This window comes from Hermetia illucens, chromosome 1 (genome assembly GCF_905115235.1).
Source record: "Hermetia illucens chromosome 1, iHerIll2.2.curated.20191125, whole genome shotgun sequence".
In the NCBI taxonomy this organism is placed as follows: domain Eukaryota; kingdom Metazoa; phylum Arthropoda; class Insecta; order Diptera; family Stratiomyidae; genus Hermetia; species Hermetia illucens.
Genome location: NC_051849.1, coordinates 118,827,620 through 118,853,132, shown reverse-complemented (window position 1 = coordinate 118,853,132; position 25,513 = coordinate 118,827,620). Strand labels below are relative to the sequence as shown.

The 25,513-nt window shown below is 39.5% G+C and overlaps 1 protein-coding gene across 1 annotated transcript in view; it reads right to left on the bottom strand.

Moving 5' to 3' along the window:
• Positions 1-9,135: 9,135 nt before the first annotated feature.
• Positions 9,136-25,513, bottom strand: part of LOC119652936 (UPF0047 protein YjbQ) — a 31,648-nt gene continuing 15,270 nt past the window's right edge. The window contains exons 2-4 of the mRNA XM_038057329.1: positions 18,314-18,368; positions 18,177-18,258; positions 9,136-10,763 (exon numbers count right to left, since the gene is read on the bottom strand). Of these exons, the coding sequence (XP_037913257.1) occupies positions 10,548-10,763; positions 18,177-18,258; positions 18,314-18,368 (353 nt within the window). The 3' untranslated portion in view covers positions 9,136-10,547. The remainder of the gene's footprint in view (positions 10,764-18,176; positions 18,259-18,313; positions 18,369-25,513) is intronic.

Sequence of the window (25,513 nt, the reverse complement as noted above, 5' to 3'; positions counted from 1 at the left end):
GAGTATGCATTTGTTCCATTAGCATTTAGCACGTAAAATATGCATATATTATGTGAAAATAGCCAGTCTCAAGTGATGTTGACATTCATATTCTTGAATTTGCAGAGGAGCGACAGCTTTGATCTAGTATAACTTCGTTAATAATAGCGCGATTTTCACTAGATTTGGCAGGATCATGCTCTATACTATAGCCTACATTGCTGCGAAATTGTGATTCTAAGGTGAACTTAAGGGGGGTTTTCCGACCAATTACTAAAAATTATAGTTATATACTATTATTAACTTTATTTGTATACGTATCTGTATGGAGGGTATTTCCGAGCCTAAGCACCATATAGTGGCAGCCCTCTGATTTTTTTCAGATTTTTCGGTTTAGTAGTTCCTGAGAATGGGTTCGTTAAAGAAATGATCACTTTCAACCCCCCGCATTCAACACCTTTTCAATGAAAGTCAAAACTAAGACCGGCTTCGAAAAGTACTACCCGAGACCTTTAATTTGATATCCTACATGACTATATTTGATGAAAAAAAAAATTTACACACCCCCTTTGCATGTATGGGGACCCTCCCTTAAATTCGTCGTAAAAGGATGTAACTCACTATATGCGTGAGCGTTCACAGTTCCCACCTTTCTACCAAATTTGGTGTCAATCGCTATAACCGTCTCCGAGAAAAATACGTATGACGGACAGACAGACAAACAGACAGACAGTAAACCGATTTTAATAAGGTTTTGTGTTTACACAAAACCTTAAAAAGGACAATTTTCTCGAATTGTAAATATTTTATTATGACACGAACGATTACAACTTAACTCAAGTTAATTGAGTAGCATCATTTATAATATTGCAATGATGCTTACTCAGGTGCAAGTGCATTGACGATGCATGGCATGTATTGCTGCCGATTTGATGATGGTGCATGGCATGTGTCAGCATTCAAATGTTCGCGTTGGCGTAACTAATTGTCACGATGGTGTCGTTGACGTAACTCGAGCGAATAAATAATTTCAAAATCTTCCAAAATACCCAAATCCCTGCAATACTCCGCGAAACAAATTTAAGCATGCTTTCAGCATACATTACTATCACTTCTAATTTGCGTTATGCTCACAGAATTTGGTGAAATTTCCATTCAACCTTTTCTTTTTCATCACATTGGAATTCATTTCTTCTTCAGCTAAGCGCATCAATTCCATAACGCGTGGCAAATTGCATTGATGAATATACGTACATTATGATTACGATTATAATCAGAAATGAGCATGATTACACGATTGCAATCATAATTACAGACCATGATTACGATTGTAATCATGAAATCGTAATCACCGTAATCATGGTCATGGAATTATACGAAATCAACATAGTTACCATTGCGATCGATGTTGTGCAGTTGCTAGCTGGTTTACAAATATTTTGACTAATATTAAGTTAATGGATTAGATACAATGTGCAGAGCAAGTAACAATTGGTTTAGTTGATTGAATCTAGGGCTGCATGCGCTCTAGAGTTACGCAAATTGAAAATGGAGCTGCTTTTAAGGTTTTGCCCTGACATAAAATAAATCCGTTTTGAAAACAATTGAGATTCTGTTTGACTATTGTTGATAGCTAAGATAATGAATGAAACTGAAACCCTCTATAGTGACACGATGTTGAGTTTATTGGAAAGAAGGATTTCTTTGCTCAAACCACCTCTTTGCTAGGATACTTTAATTTTTTCAGATTCAATAATCTCAATTCAGAAACATACGTACGTATGTACATACACTAGGCAGAAAAAGTGTGCGTACACTCAGTAGTATGATACTTTTCCTTAGTAAAACAAAAAAATTAAGCTAATTTTTGTGGCGAATTTATTATCCAAACATTACAAATAGTTCCGTAGTTTTAGTGTATTTAATTCACTAAGTTATAAGTCTTACAAAAACCAGGTTATAAAGCCAAAAATTAAAAGAATCGCAATAATTCAGTAGAAAAAGTCTGCGTACAGTAAACAAATATTTAAAAAAAATTATATTTGAGTAAATATGAAAAGCAAATCAGTAGCTTGTAGGATACCCTTTTCTTTTTATGACCTCTTTTAATCTTTTCGGCATAGAAGATACAAGTTTAGATGTTTCTTCAACACTTATTTTATTCCATTCTTCTTGTAATACATTTTTCAGCATATCCTTTGAAGTTATATCGTATTGGCGAATTCTGCGTTCTTATAAATCCCACAGATGTTCTATGGAATTTAAATCTGGCGATTGTGAGGGTGTATGTAACTGTTTGGGAACATTATATAATAGCCACAGCTTATTAACGTCAGCCGTATCCTTAGGGTCGTTGCCATGCATAAAATAAAATTCGTCACCCAGGCGTAAATTTTCAGCACTTTGTTTTAAATTACGTTTTAAAATATTTAGGTAGTCATATTTGTCCATGGTAGACTCTATAAATTGCAGATTTCCTACGCCACCACTTGCCATACACCCCCAAATCATTATTCAGCCACCACCATGCTTTACCGTTGGCATCAAATTTTCTTTATTCAATGCTGTACATGCTTTTCTCCATACTATTTTTCTTCCTTTTATTCCAAAAATGCAGTATTTACTTTCATCTGAGAAAGCACATTTTCCCAGAATTCATTTGATTGGTTTACGTACTTATTCGCAAATTTTATTCGTTTTCGCCTATTAGTTAATGAAATAAATGGTTTCTTACGTGCAACTCGCCCATGGTAACCAGCTCTCTTGAGTATTTTCCGTGCAGAATCAGCACAAATTTTTTTGTTGAACTTAAGTTCAATATCTTTCGCGATTTGTGGTGCAGTTATTCGTGGATTCTTTTTCACCGAACCTATAATACTTCGCCTTTCCCTAATCGACAACTTCGATGGGCGACCAGATCGTGGCTTCGATGTTATTATTCCCGTCGATTTAAAGTTGTTAACTACCCTTTGAACAGATGAATGTCGCCTTCCTACTATCCTGGCTATTTCGCGGAAACTTTTTCCTTCTTCCCATAATTTTATTATAACTTTTCTTTCACTTACACAAATCTCTTTTCGCTTCAATTCCATAATAACAATTATACACACAAAATAACGAAAAAACGTCCTTATTTTTCACACTTCAAACACAGCCATAAACCAATAACTCACAATCAATTTACTCCAAATGGCGAGGATTTATATTTCGGGGAATCACCTAATTATGTGGCTGTATGCAGACTTTTTCTACTGAACATTTGTGACTTTTCCTATTTCCCTTTTTTTATTTCAGTTTCCTTGAATTCTAATTTCGTAAAAGTGGCCTTATCAAAGCAACAAGACCACAAGCAATATGCAAACAATAAAATGTTTTTAAAAAACTAATTTATTCGTGTGTTTTACTAACGAATAACCAGGAACTGCTTAGTGTACACACATTTTTTCTAGCGAGTGTATATGTGTATTCCGTCAGTTGTCTGGTAATGTTCACTGTATATGCTGTTTATGTACCTGTGATAATCTTGTGCGACATTTTAAATCAATCATATTCTTTTTGGTGAAGCGTTTGTGTCTAGCGGTTGGTGTACGGTTGAAAGAGCCGAGCAGCCGCTCTCGATTTTAAGGGGGTAAATTTGGGGGGAAAGGGTTGCCGTTTGGGGATTTTCGGCCAAGTGAAATCCCGAAAAGCCGAGTTGCCGCACAGTCAATATTGCGACTTTCGGTGACAGTCAGCAGCCCAATATTTCGAGATTTTAGTTGACAGACAACTCCCAAACAGTAACCCTATTTAAGATTATTTAAGACCTACAAAATCAAGTGTGTCCGGATGGCTCAAGTGGTTAGAGCGCTGGGCTGTCGTAGTGGAAGGTCGCAGTTTAGATCTCACTATGGAGTGAAACAGCATGGATTGTTGCGCCAACAATTATTGTTATCATAAAATCAAGAGCGCAACCCTCACGTTTCCAGTTGAAACTTGTCCGCGAGCGCAACCATGCCAACCAAACAATATAGGAAATTTTCAAAGACACAAATTCCAATGAAACAACGGCATCAACACCTCGTGCAAAACATCTGGAAAGGAAAAGAACAGCCGATACAGAAACCACTACATCAATTAACCCGAAATTGTGCCACGGATTACCTATAAAAAATTTCACAGACTACATATTCCTATTCCCGTTGCTTCTAATTAGCAAGCGCTCATTGCTATGCTGCACAAGCAATATTTGGCCGATGTTCCAGAAAATATGGCGTGGGGTGTCGTATGGTAACCATTGAACGCGCTACTTGAAGCTAGTCATCCAAGATCAGTTCTGCTTGTCATTAACGTCTGAGCGACGAAAAACTGGTACGTTCACGCGCCCTATCCATGGTCATCCCACACAAGTTGTATAAGCAGCGAGCGAAAACTTCATGTTTGTTTAGATTGTGCGCGAGAATTATGAGCATCTTTATCGTTGGTAAACATTTTTTATAAATGCTCACCCAAAAATATCTCAAATTTTCGTTTCCACGCCTTCACGTCCAGGATAACTGATTTTACTGCTTGGCTTGACGGTACGCGGATGGTACTTTCACTGAACTGACCTTGAATGACACACAATCAACCAGATTTAACAATTGCGGCTGTTACAAAGGATCAGTACATATCTAAAAATTTAAGGCCTCTGATGTGATTATATATTCTATTCCCTCCATAGTCCAGTCATAAAGCTAAAGATCGGGTGCAATCTCCGAATTCTTTTAGTAAGTCCGATTGGTACGAAATTTGGGATCGAGGTAGAGGGTGGCAAATAAAACAAAAGTCATATAGCGATATAGATTCATTTTCTGTCCTGCTCTTTTGACTAGTTTCACCTCCTGTGTATAGTCTTCTTGTATATAGTTAATTTCGAATGCGGGGAGTTCATTCTGAGAATTTTTTAGGCAATTACTAATAATTTATTAATTATCCAATTCTGGAAAAACCTTGGTATTTCTGGGTAAGACTTAACCCTGTTATGTAGTACTGCTTTTGTCTTTTCAGGCAATTAAAACATCATCGAATCGGTTTGAGTTGAGTTCAAGTCCTTTTAGATGTTAAAATGAAGGAATGGAATAAAATCCGATTTTAGGTTTAGATGCTAAAATGGAGGAATCGAAGGTAAGTTGATTTTAGGTTTCTACTGAAGTGTAAATTATATGTGCGCGGGATTTACGCTTGGGATCCTTTCTGTTGACTTTGACTTTTCCACCTTTTTAACCTGTCCCGCGGAGTGCATTTCCTATTAAGAGCGAAATAATTATACAGGACAATACAAAAAATTGATTTATTACAAAATCATTCAACTCACTTTCTTTTCGTTTACTGTATATGCAAGGAGAACATGAAGATATAAAATAATAAATATTTAGTTTATAAAAATAATTATATACCAAAAAAACTCCGTCGTAGCTGGTTCCAAGCCCGGTTGTGAATCGAGGAGGGATGGATAGCTTCAGTCTGAATGGCTGTAGGTGAGGAAAGTGCAGGAACTTTGCAGTCTTGCAGATTACTCATTGAGGAAGCTATCATTACGCCTGACAGCTAGGGATAAAAAGCACCACCAAAAATGAGGAGGATTTTAAAGTTCGGTACGGATAATTGGCGAGAGTCTTCTGACTTGGTGACTGAGCCGGGCTTGCGTAATGGACAGTACGGCGTCGAAACCGCTAGTCGTGGGGCGGTTCGAGGTCTAGGCGCCACGACGACCAGGAGCATTGCTCCGCCTGCTGCAACTGTTTCGAAACAATCTGTGGCGACCATTTCAGCAGGGTCAGGTAGGCAGTGAATGAAGTGGATTGAGGAACTGAGCCTCTTTATCATCCGCTCCTACGAAATAACGGCCGGGGCGGGTGCAAATCTTACCGCCACTTGTTGCACCAGAGATTCGTCGAGCGTTTCCCGCACGTGACTCTGCAGCGAGTCGCATAACAGTACTGCTATATTACTCGCAGCGACACAATCCCGGCACCATCAGATAACGACTTCGACTTGAGGTTATTGCGGAGACCGGTGACCAAGAGTCGATGGAGGCAGAGGCGGCGGTATTAACACCATCGCGCCGCAACAGTTTCGGTACTCGCCGAAGCGCTTTTCTCCACCGTCCAACTGAAGTCTCTGCGGAGGTTCGGGACGAATTCGAAAAGGCGTTTATAGAATTCTCGGAAATGGATCCTTTGCATAGACCAGGTACTCCCAGGCTCTATGCATCTCCAGCAACTCCGAGATTCCGTAAGAACATGCGCTTTCGCGTTATTGGTTTGAGTGACCGAAGAGATTCACCATGGAAAATTCGCCTGGAACATCGGATGCATTGCTAGACTGATTCAGATCAGCATTGGCAATGCCAGCAGACGGGTGAGAAATGAAGGGCAGAGGGTTTACAGGAACTATGCCATCCCCAGTTAAACACCCGTAGTTGAAATTTTGGACACACTAAAGCAGAAATTTTATCATATGCAATCGGTTACGACGGCATGGCGAAATTAACTTCAGACGTGTCCAGAATGCAACTTACGCGAGGAATCAGCGGAATTTTTTCAGATCACTCAACGAATCCCAACAGAGCATCCAGACAGTACAGTTTTCGGTGACATAAGAAAACATTCTGTCCGAGGAGCAGAAGGGTTGCTAAGTCGGTTCAAGGGGCTGCAAAGAGAAACTCATTATGGACTCAGTAGTTGTAGGACAAGCAATTAAAGGCCAACGAAATCTCTTTAGTTGCTATATTGATTATGCCAAGACTTTCGACAGTCCCTATCCTCAGAGCCTATCCATACACGGACAAACATTTTCCAGGGGGATTCTTTGAGTCCCCTCTAGTTTTGCATGGGATTGGGAGTTCAGTCCAGTTTCATGGCTCCTGAATGATGCTAGAGTGCATGGTTTTGCAATAAAATATATCCTACGGGCACACTTGATGCACTTAGATGACATCGAGCTGTATGCTGGTACTGATGACCACCTTAAAAGTCTGCTGAGAATAGTAGACATGTTCAGTGTGATATTCTGCCGTGGAGCGGATGAACCTGCCTCGTGACATCGGAGGTAGAGGCTGGTTGACGTGGCGGCACAACATCATCGCCAAGTCGACTCACTACGCGCTTATTTTTACAGCAAAATGCAGGCGAGTTCTTTGCATGCGGCTCTCTGTAAGGCAGATTGTGGACTTTACGTTGGACCATCTCATTTCTGGCTGCACTGTCATGGCACCGGTGCAATTCACCAAAAGGCATAATGCTGTATGTAAGGTGATCCATCAAAGGCTTGCATACATACGATATGAGCCGCAAGCAGTACTTGATAGTTCTGCTTACAGAATGTGTTGGGACCGGCAAGTTCTAACTGATCGCCACATACCACACAACAAGCCTGTCGTACTGTTAGTTGACAAGACAGGTGGCTCCGCGTATATTATTGATGTTGCTATCCCCCATAATAGCAACATTGAACGGAAATACGGGGAGAAAAAGGTGAACTATTAGCCACTGGCTGGGGAAATCAAAGAAATTTGGGATCTCGTGCGGGTGGTTCTGCATACGTGCTCGATGTTGCGGGGTGTTTTCAATCGATGCTCCCATTGACCTACTACCGGCCACCACCAGCGACCCTTTATAATTTTAGTAGCTAGGATCGTCCGAGCTTAAATGCTTGGAACTTAGTGCTATTAGGTAAAATCCGGAATCTGCCCAGATTGTGACAACAAACAAGTCAAACGAAATAAATATACTGGACAAGCTTAAAAATTTCAAAATTAATGGGTTTAAGCGGTTATATTTGTTTGGAGCCCCAACAAAAGGATTTTTTTTAAAGATTTTTCTGTGAGCTCATGTTTGAATTATAGTTCGCAGGTAATATACCAATGGGTTAAGCAACTTTTCGGGATTTCGTAAAAAAAAAATTATTATTGACAATTTTTTATAAAACGGCGGCTACAGGACTGTACAAACAAAGCCAGATGTTTTGGAAATCGTCCGTGGCGAGCAGTAGAGCTCCCGTGGATTACCATCTACAATCATGCCAACATTTTTTTCATGAACTAGAAAAGTGAAGTACATATGATCACAATGTTAGAATTCAGAGAAACTAGTTTTAAAAAGAAATAAGATTTTCGTCTGCTACTTTTAGTCCGGCCTAAAATTAATAGACAAGGGGTAGCTTTCTCCAAACTACAATTTTTAGTTTTAAACGTAAATATAAATTTCGGAAGCTACCTTTGTACTGATAGACTAAGGGGGTAACCAAAAATTGAAGTTTGGAGAAAGCTAACCCTTGTCTATTAATTTTAGGCTGGACTGCTCATCATCAATGTACCTTGAGATAATGGGAATTTATGTTTGTTTAAATGTTTTTATCTTTATAAAATTGGTTTGTTAATAATAGGAAATAAATCTTTTCAATTCTTTTCATCCACCAATTTCTAATATAAAAAATATTATCAATTTAAGAAAATTTATCCTTTGTCCGTATAATTGTTTCTCATTGCGTTACGAATGGAGCAACCCGGTCAAATAATGAAAAATTATCACAGACCGGTATAATTATTTCAATAAAAGCAACAAATGACCGCAGTAGTTCATCATCATCAACGGTGCAACAACCGGTATCCGCCTTAATAAGGAACTACAGACGGTTTTGCACCGTGATCTACCAATTCGATATCGGAAGTGATACCTCACTGATTCCTTATACGATTCGATGTTGATTACTGTTATATTTTTTCTCTAATAATATAACTTAGCTTCAAAAAGATTTCTATTGCGTAGTACCGTTCATATTCAAATCGGTGATATAACTTATTCAACTTGTTCATACAGAGAATACGATCTCTATGTTGTCCAATCTCTGACCATAGTCAGAATGCCCTACCCAGTCCAAATGTAGCTGAAAGATCATTTGGGTTCTATAATATATTTCATCTTTGAGAACCTACCGTGCAATGAAATGCTCTGGTTGCTAAAGAGCAGAATTTTTCCCTTATAACTTACCGATATATACAATTCTGGTGAAAGTATCTTGTATATATTTTCATTTTCAAATTGAAAGCTGCATTCAATGAACGTTGTAGGTAATCTAAAACAATTTTTTATAAATTAACTGCAAGAGCAAAATTTAATTAAGAATGGTTTCATCTCCAATTCAAAAATTGTTTATTGAAAACTAAATATGTTAATAATCGAAATATTGTGAGGGGAAAATGATCCACTAGTCTAAACGCTCTCCCTCTTAAATTAAAATATTTTCTTTAAATTTACATAAAATTATCAACAATTTCATTATTAATAACAGAGCTTTGTTCTGCTACAAAACCCTAAAAGCAAATTGTGCCAAAAGAGAAAATATTTGTCAACAAAAAATTTAGATACATTGAATTTTACGATGTTAACATTGCAATGGCTTTCATTCAATTTTTTATTATTATTGGCATAGCATTTGTCTGTGCAAATATTTATTCCATGTTGCTTTTATCAAACGGGGTTACCATGAGCATTACTGTTATCATGGACTACGTGTTTGCTATCGCTACGCCGATTGCGCCATATATTAAAGGACGTATAGCAACATTTGAAAAAGGATGAATTCCGCCTACGGTGCGATGCATCTTTACCGTTATCGCTGGGAATAGCGCTTGCACTATCACTTTCTTCCCCACCTGGTCTTGTCGCAGCGGTTGTTTTCGCTAATGCTGCAGGTACCTCAATTCGTTCACTTTCATTGATCCCAATGTCCCCAGGGGGGGATGCAGTTAATTGAGTTTTTCTATTGTCTAGGCCTACATGAATATTCGCACTGTTCGGTAGGCAACTGATTTTGCTGTGTATTAGCACGTCACTATTCGCCGTAAAATGTTGTTTTGACGAGTGGGCTACAGTAGAAATTTTTTTGGCAGTTAATTTCGAAACAACAACTTGCTGTTCGGTTTTTCTCATCCCACTTATAATATTATCTGTAGATTCTTTTTTATGGCAGGATTGCAGTTGACTATCAAACTTATCATGCGTTTGTCTATCTTTTGGAATCGTATCTTTTCGAATATCAACAATTGCTATTTCTTCTATATCGTTAAAACTATTTAATTGTTTCAACAAATAATGCACATCATTTCGTTTAGTTTGATTATCGTTTAAAGGATAGTTTCTAATATTCAAATTCGGCTGTACATTGATTTCACTAGATTTAATGCAACTAGCTGCTGTTGCTTTTACTTGTGGTAATTTAGAGCCTCTATCGTTACTATTTGTAACTGGTTTAAAGTCCGTAATTTTATTCGTTTTAACTAATGCAGTGGTTACTGGCACTACTGACCACTCTTTACTTCCTAACATACTTTCTACAGTTGTTGATGTTGTAACGTCTATTGGTGTTATTATTACCGACATACTTGGTTTCACACCAGCAGTTATTGTTGCTATCTTTTCTGTTGCTGATGTCGTTATCAGATTTTTATTTATCAGACTCTTAGTTAAAATCGCTTTCGACGAAATGATGTCATTATTGTCGCTCCCCCGCAATTACCGACTGTCGCGGGCGGAGCGAGGCCGTCCCTAACTAGATGTTGAGGCAATTGGTGATACTGGAGATAAAGGACTTCGCGCCGAGTCACGTGGGCAGCCTGATAAAGTTATCACTAATTTACGCGATCCAGCATGATCGCGATGCTCACAAAGCCATACACCTTGCCAGGTTCCTAAGGATAGTTTACCATCTGTGATGGGGATTGTCAATGAACTGCCAAGAAAGCATGCTTTCACATGGGCTGGCTGAAATTACAAAAAAAAAAAACAATAATTATTTGCTAAGTAGTTGCACTATGCATTATTACTAACTAGCGAAAAAAGTACGTAGGAGAATATAATCTTCCAAATAATCCTCAGAATCGGTTATTTAAAGTTCATCTGTCATTAAATTTGAAGGACAAAATCTTTAATAGCTGGAAGCCTAACCAATCAGTGGAATAATAGATAATTATGATTATACATAAAGTAGACAATCAATCTGGAGCCTTTGGTGGATGCGGAAGCAATTCGAAGCCGAATTCATACAATTTTGCTATGGTTTTCATTGATTTGTGACATGGTGCATTGCGTTGATGAAGCAGCACTTCTTTTTCTTCAAATGGGGCTATTTTTCCATGATTTCATCTTCCAATCCTTGTTTTTGGACCACTGCGTGCATCGCCCTCGGTGCTCATTTCGCCTTGTTTAAACTTAGCAAACAACTTCTCAACGGTTGATTTCCCTGGTGCAAAGTCTGAATAAAGTTTATCAAGCCAAATCTTGGCTTCAACAGTAGCAGCAATACTTCTTTAACACATGAAAGTCGCTTGACTCAAAGTGGTCTATCTCACAAACTAGCCAGATAGCTGTCAAATGTGTACACGAGTATTTTGAAGGTAAATATAAAAGTTAAAAATCATATGGATTTAATACCAGCAGCGCCATATGCGTGTTAGCCCAAGAACTTTTCAGCCCTACTGTTAGATTTAATGTGCATGACGATTGATGTCTCACTTTATACAGTGGATATACGAATACTCAACTGTACAAGATATGTCTCCAAAATTCCCGGACAAATTAAAAATAAATAAAAAATCAAATGTTTTCGCCAAAATTGATTCAACAAAATATATATTCTCGTTGTCAATTGAATAAATAAATTAAACAAAAGAAGTATTTTTGCTTTTCGCTAGTGTCTTGTTATACTTGCAGACACCAACATTTCGGGACATCAAGCACTAAAGTAGAGGCTAAGTGATCCTCAAAATATATATCTACATATAGATATGAATATATAGTATATGTACATATATTTTGAGGAACACATATAGTTAAAAAAAAACCCACGAATCTCTTTTCAGCCCAACCGGACCGAGGGGCGACCAACCTAAGGATGAGCTGACCGCAACATCCAAAGAGCCACATCACAACGATGATGAATTTTTTGCTCCCTACATGAGGATGGACGAATCCGTAGCCTACATAACGACGAAATCTATGAGCGATTCCATGACCGTCCGGTTGTGGATAAGGATGAGGATGATCCTACCCGGAAAATCTATACAATACCCATGCCCATATATCTATGGTAGAAAAAGAAGACGAGGCAGACCCTGCCTAAGATGGAGCAATAGCGTAGGCCAGGACGCCAGACAGCTTTTAGGGATATCGAATTGATCGACCTCGGCGCAAAACCGGGATGTCTGGAGTTCCTTATTAAGGCAGGCCTAGACCGGATACCGGTTGTTGCGCCGTTGATGATGATGATGATGGAGAGAGTCATCTACAATAAACTTCTACCCATCGTCTCTACGATGGATGCAATCAACATGGTGGTGAACCTGGGAAAGGGCGCACTGGTTTCTAGCTGCTGCTGTGCCGTGTTGGCGTTGAATGTCAAAAACGCATTAAACTCAGCCAACTGCAACAGAATTAAAGGAGCGTTGGTTGGCATAGGTATCCCAGGAGGACTCTTTTGTACGGGATGGACGAGGGCTCCATTGTCATAGCCGGGGTACCACAGGGATCGATACTGTGTCCCCTGTTGTGAAATATCATGTATAATGGGGTGCTTGTTCTTTAGGTCCCAGAGGGGATTAGCTGTGGTTACAGCAAAACACCCAGAAGATTTGGAGGAAGGAGGTGGTGAGAGCGGTAAAATCTTGGCTAGAAAGATCTGGGCTGACCTTGATATGTTAGACGCGGAAACGGAAGCGGTCTTAATAATGAACGCAGCAAAACGAACACTGTGAAAGCGGCAGTCGATGGATATACGGTCTTATCAAAGCCGGCTATCAAACACCCGGGGGTGATAATTGACTCTTCTCTTAGGAATGTTTCGGTCTCATAGAAAAGTACACCATTTATCAATCATTTGTTCAACCCTTCGATGTCAATGCCTGGCAACAACAAATTTTTGACATGACCTCCGTGAATGGGTTTCTCTTTCCATATGTCGATCTTCTGTTGGACTGAAGTAACATTCGACATGGGAGATTTCATTATTGCCACAGTAGGTGCTGTTGCTTGCTATATGCCGAGGTATTTGTAGACGTCGCCCGAATCCATACTCTCAGTTTGAATGTTATTGTGGCTGTATCGCTGTATTGTAAAGCTCCTTAATAAACCCGTAATCCGGGGTGAAAGAATCGACGCGCCTATCGGATGAATTGCAGTGACGTTATACTGTATTTCAGCGGCTCCCTTCCTTTATACGTAACCATTGGGCATTGCAAGATAAGGGCTCTGTTGCAGTGTTGACTGCTTCCCCAATACTCGTGGGAATAAAATTGGAGATAATATTTCAAATTCTTTTGATGGGATCCCAAGGACACGAACACAGTACCTAACACGCTTAAGAGTCGATCAACAACATCAGAGCGGCTCTTCGCCCTTGGATGTTTTGGTGGTTATGCCGTCAACCACGAGGGACAGGTGACCTAGGCGTTGTATGGTTTCGACCAATCAACTCAATGAACTTATCGTCCGTGCCTATTACGTCACGTGTCACGAATTTGGAACGGAATCCATCAGGGTACAGACACCCACTACATGACGCGTTCATAACCCGATTTCCGGAACTAAATCATATTCCGGAACAGAACGTCGTCAACCAGTATCGGGTGATAGTGAATAACAACCGAGTTGCGCTACCAACTAGGCAACAAATTTTCCAAGACGTTTCACTTGAGCTCGATCTAGAGTTATCAAATTAACGACCTAGTCAAAGGAGCAGGCAGAAGACTTCTGGAAGCCAAAATAATATCCAAATTGAGGGTATGGATTCGGACGTCTACAAATACCTCGGCATATTGCAAACAACAACACCTGCTGTGGAAATAATTAAATCAAAGTTGCTGGGGGAATTTGAATGGCGTCTGGATTTTGTCCTGCAAACTGAACTGTTCGATCAACACCTTCGCCATTCCTGTCCTTCTTTATACTGTCGGTGTGATACAGTGGAATAATATAGATTTAGAATCTGTCAATAGACGGGTAAGTGTACTTGAAGGGAACTTGAAAAGCAGAGAATGGGATCCCCCGTCACATGTTATTTCAATCCAACAGAAAATCGATATGTGGAAAGAGAAACCCATTGACGGAAGTTATATTAAAAATTTGTTGTTGCTCCCAACAAAAAATTATAAACGGTACATCCTGCATGACTCCTCAATCACCAACTCCGGTTGTAGGTTATGCAACTGCAAAAAGGAGACCACCCAGCACACAACATCTGCGTGCAGGATGTTGAGGAGTACCGAGTACACCAATCGTCATAGCTCTAGATTCTCCATCAAAACCTTGCGTTGAAATATAACTTAATGGCAACCAACCATCCTTATTATAAGTATACTCCGCAGTAAATCTTGGCAAATGATCGGGTCAAACTATTATGGGATCGCACTATTGCCACCGGCAGTGTTAATCACAATAGACTCGATTTAGTTCTGCTTCTCGAGGACGAACGAGCGTGCTTCATAATCGATGTAGCCGTACCGTTGGACCGGAATTGTGTTGAGAAACAGCAAGAAAAAATCCAGAACTACGGCCCTTTGACGGACGATAAGAAGCAGATTTGGAGACTATAAAACATCGAAGTAGTCCCAGTGTAAATTTCAGCGAGAGGATTAGTCCCGGAAATTTTGCATAAAGCGCCAAAAAAGGCTCGATCTTAGGGCTGGACTATACATGGAGATGGAAGAAGCGGCCATCCTTGCAACCTCTGCTATAGTCCGAAGAGTCCTGCTCTATGATAGTCTGATCTAGTGGGCTCCAGTCTTGATTCGCACTGTCTTCGATTTAAAATCTATATATCTCTGCAGCTTAAAACCACCACGACACTGCTTGAAGTGTTTACGACAATCGGGATGTAGCAATACATTTTCGCATGGTCACACACACTTTGCGTTAAAACGCATCATCGCTGTGATGCGGGCCTTTGGATGTTGCCTTCAGATCATTTTTAGAGGGTCCGTGGGCTTTTTAACTATATATTCATATATGTGATGGTGGATAGAAGAAGAAATTTCAAAATCAATGTTTTATCGAAATTTCAGTATCCATTATTGCAACGGTACTTCAAACTTACAAACCTGCAAAGCCGATAAAAGTTAACTCATAGTGTTAACTTTCAAATGACATATAAAAGTTATTTTGCTTAATTATGGAAAATTTACAAATATTACGCAAAATGTGGGCTTGATATGCAGGAAATTCGCTTAAAGAAATTAAATAAATGTTAAATGGGAACAATGGAGAATTAATGCGCCAAAACTCTAGAATTACAATATTTAAGTGAATAGTTTTATATATCTATGTATATAGGGTGCTCTGTTCACGATGGTAAATGTGGGTAGTACCATTTGCTTGAGGAAAATTGGTCCCGAGAATGGGCACAGTACCGATTACCGTTACAGAGGTTGTGAATAGTGTCAATTGCCTTGACCTCCCCAACAGAATCACAATTTTCCTCTCACTCAATCACTTAATCCTGGATTTGATACCATTTTCGGAAAATACGTAAAATTTCTTATAAATGTATATATTTTTTAAATTTCAAAGGTCATCATCATTTCGAAGATATAACTGTTCAAACTTTAAAAAAATTTAAAAATAGATTTTTCATCTAAATTTCAATATGAATTATTGTGACGGCATTTTAAATTTACAAACCTGCAAGCCAAAATTGCGAATTAACATTTGACACATTTGTTTTGTTTGATACAGAAACAGACATTCAGCTGAACCAGGCACAGATATTTGCCTGATACAGAAATATACATACATACAACATGATCAGATCACTAAGGCGTTAATATTCGCTACTCAATTGAATACTGACATTTCAATACAAAAAAATCGTATTTGTACTCGGAAATATTAATCCAACAAAATTCGTATTCATATCCGGAAATACGAACACGTTTGTACTCCCTTTCGGAGAATACAGCCGTATTCGTATGTGTAAATACGAAAACAAAAATTACACAGCACTTTTGCATATATGGGGATCCCTCAAATTAAACGTAGAAGGATGTTACTCGCTGTATGTGTCAGAGTTGACAGTTTCCACCTTTTTACCAAATTTGGTGTCAATCGGTATAACCGTCTCCGAGAAAAATGCGTGTGACAGAGAGACAGATAGTAAACCGATTTTAATAAGGTTTGGTTTTACATCTTGCACACAAAGTAGTATTACCCCTTAAGGGGTTTTCACACTCAGAGCGTAATTAGTAGTTGTTTTTAAAATTGTGATTTCTCAGAAATAAAATAACATATTGGTTTGCGGTTTCTTTTACTTTGAGGGTAAAGTATTAAATCAAAATAAAACATGTATCCGGTTGTTTTTGTTATACGCAGGGTGGTATTTGATATTGAATTCACCTTTTTTTTGAGTCGATTTGACACTTTGGGAAGTGATTCTGAAGACGAATTAATAAACAAAAAAAAAAAAAAAAAAAAAAAATTGAAAAAAGAAATGCTGACTGTGAAAAGTCAGCCAATAACAAAAAGAAATAATATCGCTGACAGGATGTAATCCTGACGAACACCGCTTTCGGCTTCAAATTCCTCTAAGACCCCACTTCGGTGATGTATGAGACATTTTGCGCGATGAAATGTCGCTTTGATAATAGCTAGTTCCTTCACCGGATGAAGTGCACAGTTTCGGAAGCGTTACGATCGCCATCGCTCGTAGCGACCAATCGGCTTCCATGAATCTGCAGTCTACCAGATCTCTCTCTCTCTCTTCGGGACGTGGTCGACGACTTCCGTAACAGCCGAGAAAAAACGACCTAATGCCCGTTAATATTCTCAGGTGGATTATCCATGGTATCTACGACCCGTCAGTAAGATAGCTCTCCCTCTATGGAGGTCACAATCATATTCCGTTTTCGATAGTTAAAGGTCGTAGACGTGAAGTCGGTCTATATCGCATAACGTTTTGGTAGCAGTAAAATTTCAAAATTTACAAGCAGGAAATATTTTGAGAGTGTTCTTAATCCCCAACCCACAGGATTATAAGTTAAAAGTCAAATTAGTTCATCAGCACTAAATATAATTGCAGTGTTCTTGTTAACTGTTAACTGCTTGGCAATCACTTTAGAACCGCTCAACCGAAGGTAAGCAAAATCATAACTATTCATTACATATACACATGACTATATATCGCATTATACTGCTTACCATTGCATTACCAATTGCTGAGACGATAAAGGGAATGGCAGTCCGATTAACGTACATCGTGGGGATGTGTCATACAGGGTGCGGCAGCATAACTTCCTTTTTTCAAAACAGACAGATCGGGAAAGCGTGCCGGCCATTCCAAATCGCCTCTAATTGAGATAAGGCGCTCTGGAAAGTGTTCCCTCAAAACAGCCAAAAACAAGGACCAATAATTCTAGCGGAGGAAATTGCACACCATACTGTGACTTTGGGTGAATGCAAAGGCTTTTGATGCAATTCTCGAGGGTTGGTGTCAGCCCAGTAGCGCATGTTTTGTTTGTTAACCGACCCACACAAATGAAAATGGGCTTCATCGCTCTCACTGCTTCAATGTTCTCAGGTGATCTAACGGGCCGAGGGACTCCAGTTCTTCCTTTTGTCGCACTTGCAGTTTGCCTGAATGTAGTGACCCATGTAACAATTGATTTGCGGTCAGGGACGGGAGCCAACGGGGCTAAATTAAAGCGATTCCGAAATGCACGCTGTGTTGCAATAACCGAACATCCGCTTGAAAAGTAAACCTCAACGGCAAAGGCACGCTCCTCACTATTCCAACGCATGATGGCGACTGAACCGTGTTGGGATAAAACTTTACAGTATCCCCTCTTGAACGAGACCACTAGCGCTCCGCTATGACATCAACTAATTGAGTGGCGCGCATTTTAAAAAAGGAAGTTATGCTGCCGCACCCTGTACAATCAAAGTTCCGCGGATAGAAACGCTTTTGATTTTTCGACTTATTTAAAAATAACAATGAAAATCGGTTTGAAAAAAAAAACGTACGGTATAAAAAAAAATAATTTTTTACGGTAAAATCATTTTTGTATGATTGTATGAAAAATGTAGCATGACGATAATATGAACGATATACGCACGTTTCTTAGCGGAAGATTAATGTTCATTGCACTCAAAAGCAGATTCCGCGCACTGTACATGTAAAAAAAAAATACTTACCATATCATCCGGTCCTTCGCAAGAATGCCTATAAGGTAAGCCCTCTGGAACTATCTTATTTAACATCATTTCCATATCATCCCTAAAAAGATATTAAAATAAGAATACAAAGGTAATTTTAAAAGTCCATATTTTACCTGACATCCGGATCCCAACTTTCATTTAACGCTAAACTGGCTGACGTATGAAGGACTGAAATATGAGATTTGAAAACAATTATGATTCTGGTAGAAAATACGTTTATGGCTTTGTCTAATAATAAGAAATCCTTAAAAATGGACAAGGTTTAAAACATTAGGTTATAATTGTACTCATCCAACACCAAATTAAGATCGATACGTGGTAAAAATTCGCTACGGTAACTTAGGAATCTTCCCAATGGCAGCTGCATGGTTCCATATTTAGTTTCACGTGTAACAAAAACAGCTAGAAAAGTCCTCCGTTAAAGTGGAAATGTGCCTTTAACTAAGTTCGACTCAACGATATTCAACTAACTTTAATCTTCACACAGTTTGTTAAAAAAATATCATCATCATGAACGGCACAACAACCGGTACCCAGTCTAGGACTGCCTTAGGAAGAAACTCCAGATATCCTGATTTGCTGCCGAGATCCACCAATTCGATATCCCTAAAAGCTGTCTGGCGTGCTCGCTTACGCCATCAATTCATCTGAGTCAGAGTCTGCCATATCTTATTTTTCTACCATAGATCTAGCCCGAAAAGTCTATAAGACTTAAGGCTCGGGAAAGTCTTAGACTTTCCGGGCTGGAAGCCGGAGCCGAATGTTAACCACAACGGCCGCGGTGTCGCTCATAAATTTCGTCATTATACAGGATGTCCCGTTTATGAGGGTACAAAGTTTAATGTTGGATAGAACACTTGTTTGAGAAAAATTGGTCCATGGAATCCGTTCTCTATATTTTATTGTTACAGAGTTATAGCGTTTTTCGAGAATACTGTCAAAAAGCGTGATCTTGTAAACGAAATCACAATTTTCCACTCCCTCAATAATTTTCGGAAACTACATAAAATTCAACTCGCCTACATTTTGGTTGTTGATCAGTTCATGAACCCATCGCTTTAATATGCTGTCGTTCTGACTTTTTTTTGCGCCTGGAGCCAAGTATGTTTCTGGCCGTTCCAATGATAACGTCCTTCAGGTCGTTGTGAGGATCGTTTGTCGATGTTTTATCTTCAGGTTATTTCGGCATCCATTTCCCCTTATAGGTGTTACGAAGGAGATGGCTAGAGTCACCCTCAGTTGATTGTCAGAGGGATTCTAGGCGGTCAAAAAACAAACAACTAACAGGATAACAAATTAACAAATCTCAAACTAAGACCAGCTTCGAAAAGTACTAATCGAGACCTTTATTTTGATACCCAACATGACTATATTCGGTGAAAAAAAAATTGTATAACCCCGTTTTGCATGTATGGGGACCCCCCTAAATCTCAACATAGAAGGATATCATGCACTGCATGTCTGGGCGTTCACAGTTCCCACCTTCTCACCAAATTTCGTGTCAATCGGTATAACCGTTTCTGAGAAAAGTGCGTGTGGCAGATAGAAAGACAGACAAACGAATAGACAGACGGACAGACATTGAACCAATTTTAATAACGTTTTGTTTTGCAAACAAAGTCTTAAAAAGAAACAAGTCGGGAAACAGGAAGCTGGGCGCTTCAGGTATGCAAGGTTTTGTTTGCTTTTTCTGTGAGTATATTTGAGTGTCGAACTATCCCATTTGTACGTAGGTCGTTATGTATATGTATTTAACATGTCTGACTACCCACTTTAGTGTGATATTGATATTCAGTTGCAGTAAATTTATACGGTACAGTCAACTTTGAGCTATTGTAACTTTGTTACTAATAGTATGATTTCAATCAAACTTGAGGATAATATGCTTCATACTACCAACTTTTATAACTCTGGGATAAACTTAAGGCGGGTTTTACTCAATTTCCCCCAAAAAATTGGAATATATTAGTATTAACTTAATTTAAACGCATATCGATATGGAGAGTATTTTGAGGCCTGGGCACTATATAGAGGCAGCTTCATGAATTTTCGAGTGGGTAGTTTCTGAGAATGGGTCCGTTAAAGAAATCATAGTCCCTCCCACTCTCTCCCTTTTTAAGAAATATCAAAACTAAAACCGGCTTCGAAAAGTACTAATCGAGGCCTTGCATTTGATACCCCATGACTATATTCGGTAAAAAAATGTTTACAACCCCCTGTTACATGTGTGAGAAACAATAACTAGTAAGGACCCCTACTATTCATGCTTACGTTCGATCATAGTGAAGAACCAAACAAAATTCACAGCTTAACAGCCTTCAACCCTTAATATGAAGGTCAAAATAGAAGCACTGAAAAAAGTCAGCAACTTAATACCCTAGTGCAAAAGATGCTAAGGTTTCAATCACACACCAAAGTATTATAATGCTAATCCAAGTTGTGTGAAATGCGCTGGTGGCCATGAATCATCAAATGTCCTGCAAAATGCGTAAATTGAAAAGCCAACAAATTAGAGGCTGTCAAATAGCGAAAGAATTGCGGAGGCTAAGACATAAAGAACTGCTGCCGCCAAGTGGACTGCCCTCGAAAAACGACAAATTGAGCCACGTAAAACCAACCCAACGCCTGTTGTTAGATCCGAGAAAAAAAAATACTCGTGGTAAGGCAAGGTGCACTAACTATACTATTATTAACTTTATTTAAGCAGATACCGGTATGCGATCTATTTTGAAGCCTAGATTTCGTATGGATGGACCCTTGTGATTTTTTTTCGGAGTTTTCGATTGGATAGGTTCTGAGAACGAGACCTATTACACTTTTTGGGGCAAATCTTTTGAGCGCTCACTTCCCTTTGTTTCACCCGGTATCAAAAATATCATCAGTTTCGAAAAGTGCTGAGTTTTTTCATTTGTTACTTCACACGACCATATTCGGTGAAAAAAAAAGTATAGACAGACGGACAGACATCGAATCGATTCTAATAAGGTTTTACACAAAACCTTAAAAAGAAAATTTCGCTCGACTCTCCCAGTTCATTGGAAGCTCCTTCATTTTAGGAGGTGATTTTAACACAAAAAATGAATTCTGGGGATCTAAGTTAAATATTATTTGAAGCAGGACGAGCACAAAATTGCAATTTCCACCCCAGCGGAATATGGGCAGTATTCAAAAAGCACATCCAAGAAAACGTTTGCATAAATGACCAAATCAACACTGCTTATCAACTCGAGACTAAAGGCTAAAGGCCTTAATTAACAAATATAGAAACGAGTCCTTCAGCAAATATATTTCAAATCTTACACATAAGCTACTCTTTGTAGAGGACCGCGAAAGAGATAAACAAACTCAGACAACAGATTCCACCTATTAAACAGGAAAACGGATCTCTCCACGAAGCATCTAGAAAGTACCTTCTAGTATCTAGATTGACAAGCGTCTACATGCTTTGCCCCATTCAGAAATGTGAACCATTCATTACCCAATACTCTGTGTAAAGCTAAATGAGCTGAGGACAGAAATTAAAGCAAATGTGCCTCCTAATAAGCTCCTGGCTATGAACATATTACAGAGAACACTAAAATAACTGCAAGAAAAGGGTCTAGTCAAATTATTACAAATAATTAATGCAGCTTTCAGACTAAACTACACCTCTCGACAATAGGAATTGGCCAAAGTAGAGTCGAATCGTGTCGACCAATATCGCTACTTCTTAGGCGAGCTCATTGTGGATCGAAATCTAATACCACCTCACCAGTTCGGTTTCCGCGAAAAGGATACCACACCAATAGGTGCACAGGATCACGAATCCGATAGAAAATGTAATGGGAAAAAGCAGGTGCGCTCAGCCATTTTTATCGATGTCGCCTAGGCGTGTGATAAGGTGTGGCATCCAGGTCTACTGTATAAATTGCCTCCCAGAAGAATTTTTCAACATCTTGACCATCACCAACAAGCTGCTAATTGATAAGTAGATCCTAAGGTCCATATAGACGTACGGTATCTAGCTCTGAGGTTGTACCAAAAAATCAAACCTGAAGGTCATAAAAACGTTCCAAAATAAAGTGCTTTGAAGCATAGTAGACGTTCCCTGGTTCATTCGTAATGAGGATCTGCGTGGGGAACTGAAAGTATAGCTGGTTAGTGAAGTGATTAACGACCAAGCAATTAAACATAGCCACATGAAAATAATGAAGTACGAAAATTTACTGATATCGCAAATATAATGAGACGACTGAAAGGATGCCTAATAATATAAACTATTGAGGAACATTCAGTTCCTCAGCGAAGCCAACGGGCCAAGTGCTGGAGTGGACCACAGGGTCTTCTCCCAATAAAAAAGATACTTAAATATGCAAGAAAAGCTGCTGGATGAAAAGATCTGTCATAACTTGGCGAGAGGTAGTTTTTGTGGGTAAAAATCCCACACTCTCAGGGATCGTGAACCCTGAGGATTTCCACCTTTTTAGGAAACATTTCTCACTCTTAACCACAGGTGCTCAGAGGTGGCGGTGAGGAAGACAGGGCGGCAACCCTGTCGGCCAAACCAAGTGGCCAAGGAGAACCTCCATAGTGATGGCACCGGGAGACGCTGTACTCACTTTGGCTTGCCGGCCGTGATGCAGTAGGCGAATGCTCCAAGGGCCTAATCAGGGCGATCAGACCCGAGTCTGCACGAGTCATCTGAAGTGGTAAATTGGTCACGAAGCCTCACCAGGGGTACTGCTACCATGGGAATCGAGATAGTCCCTGGACTCTCATACTTCGGGTGAACTCCCGTTGTATGTGAGTACAGCTCGGTTATTTGCGGTTGGCTCAAGCGAGAAGAGACCTTCGGGCCTCGGGGTGGTGTTGCGCTTCAACCGGGTGCCGTACTCCTTAGTTCGGTGGAGATTTATGTAGGTCTTGCATCCACCAGTATGAATGCTAAGCCATGCACTTGGTATAGACTGGTACCGTTGTTGCTTGTCACAGGGGGCTTTGATTGTGGTCACAAAATCGATCCTTGTCTTAAGAAGACCGTGGGATTAAGTCGCCCAGACAGGTGCTCTCGTAAAACCCTCAAGGACTCACTCTTAACCACAAAAAATACAGTTACAACATATACAAATGCCAAGTAATTATAAATATGTTATTTACTTAGTGCTGCAAAATTGCATAAGGACATAAAGCAATTACGTTCTGGGCGTTTGAGCCTGAGCCTGAACCTGATAATCGCTCGATTCTACCCTCATAAAACAAAAAGGAACATGAATTTCGCTATGCAGCCCCTTCTGGGATAGCTATGATTATGAAAACCTACTAATGTGGTTTTCCCCAGACATAAACATAACTGATATTGTGTAAAAGCAATCGTTGATTTTATATTTCAATTTTTTTGTTAAAATTCTCGAAAATTGTTTAAAGTCAGCGCAGCTTCTGCAGTTTAAAAATACCCACAGCCGCAACTTAACGCATTGTTGAAATATCCATCGAAATATAGTTGAAACTCATATTGAGTTACCTTGGAAAAGACCGATAATTGGAAGGCGCTAAAATTAGAATCAATGATTTTAATGAATCTTGATCTTGCCAGTCCTCATGTATTCCTCGGAAACTTGGGTTCTTAGCAAGAAAAATTGCGAACTCTTGGCCGCGTTCGAGAGAAGAATCCTCCGAAGAATTTTTGGCCCCCTACATGAGGATGGACGATTCCGTAGCCTACACAATGACGAAATCTATGAGCGATACCATGACCGTCCGGTTGTGGATAAAATCCGGCTCAATAGGTTACGGTGGGCGGGTCACTTAATCCGTATGGATGAAGATGATCCCACCCGGAAAGTCTATAAGGGCAATATCTATGGTAGGAAAAGAAGGCGAGGCAGACCCTGCCTAAGATGGCGCGATGGCGTGGGCCAGGACGCCAGACAGCTTTTAGGGATATCGAATTGGTGGACCTCGGCGCAAAACCGGGATGTCTGGAGTTCCTTATTAAGGCAGGCCTAGACCGGATACCGGTTGTTGCGCCGTTGATGATGATGATGATGATTTTAATGAAAATCTGTTTTTTCCTTTCGGAGTGGTCGAAGACTAGCTTCTTCTCCCATCTGTATTCATAAAAAGTTGGATTACTTACACTACAGCAACACCTCGCTTATCCGAACTAATTGGGCACCAGATTAGTTCTGGTACCTTCTGGTACACTCTTTTCAGTTTTTCGATGACACCCTGTACCTTAGGCTAGATTAAAAATGTAACTTTAGGCGGGAGAGACATAACTTGAACTCCGGATCGAACGAATTTAGAGCTTTGGGGGATGGGTGTGACGGCCCATTATCTAAGAGAAACATTCGGCGAATAATTTCGCGTCTATCCAATAGTTTGGTTTCTAGGTGACAGCTAAGTCTATGATGTTTTTGAAACACCGCGGTTTCCTGGATTTTCCGATAAGCAGCAATGGTACTTTATGAGTTCCAGCGACTTTAGTACACGTCATAGCTGCCATCTTTTCTTTGGACACCTTGAAACCCCGTGCGGTAGATTCTTGGCAAGATGCAAGTGAATTCCTTGGCAGTGATTTCCAGTTAACACCAGTCTTGTCAGCATTGTAGACATCGCCGGCAGTAAGCACTTTTTCATCCAAAAATCTTCTTGACTTGTTCCGCCGAATTTGTAGTTCACGTATTCCATGCCGCAATTGGAAATTGTAAAGCCAGCTAGCGCTTGCCTTGAAATTATCAGATCCACCGCAATTTTTATTCAACTCGAGAGATTTTTCACACAAAATTGGGCTAGAAATCGGTACACCCAAGCTACTGTATGAACCGCGTTGAAACAGCATCATCTACATTTTGCATGGAACGGATTTTTTCTAGAGTTCATCAGTAAACAAGTCGGGAAACCGGAAGCTGGACGCTTCAGATCGAAAGGTTTTGTGTATTTCTTAGTACGTAGCACGTAATATATGCGTATATTATGTGAGAATATCCACTTTCGGATGATATTGACATTCATAGTCTTGTATTTGCAAAGAAGCGACAACTTTGACATATTATAACTTTGTTAGTAATAGTGCGATTTTCACCAAACTTGGTAAGTTGCTCTATGTTATATCCTATATTTTTGCGAAATCTCGTGGTGCTAGCATGGACTTAATGGGGGTTTTGCAGCCAATTACTAAAAATCATAGTAATATACTATTATTAACTTTATTTGTATAGGTATCAGTATGGAAGGTATTTCGGAGCCCAGGTACCATATAGTGGCAACCTCCTGATTTCTTTCAGATTTTTCGGTTTGGTAGTTTCTGAGAATGGCCTCCTTAAGGAATGATC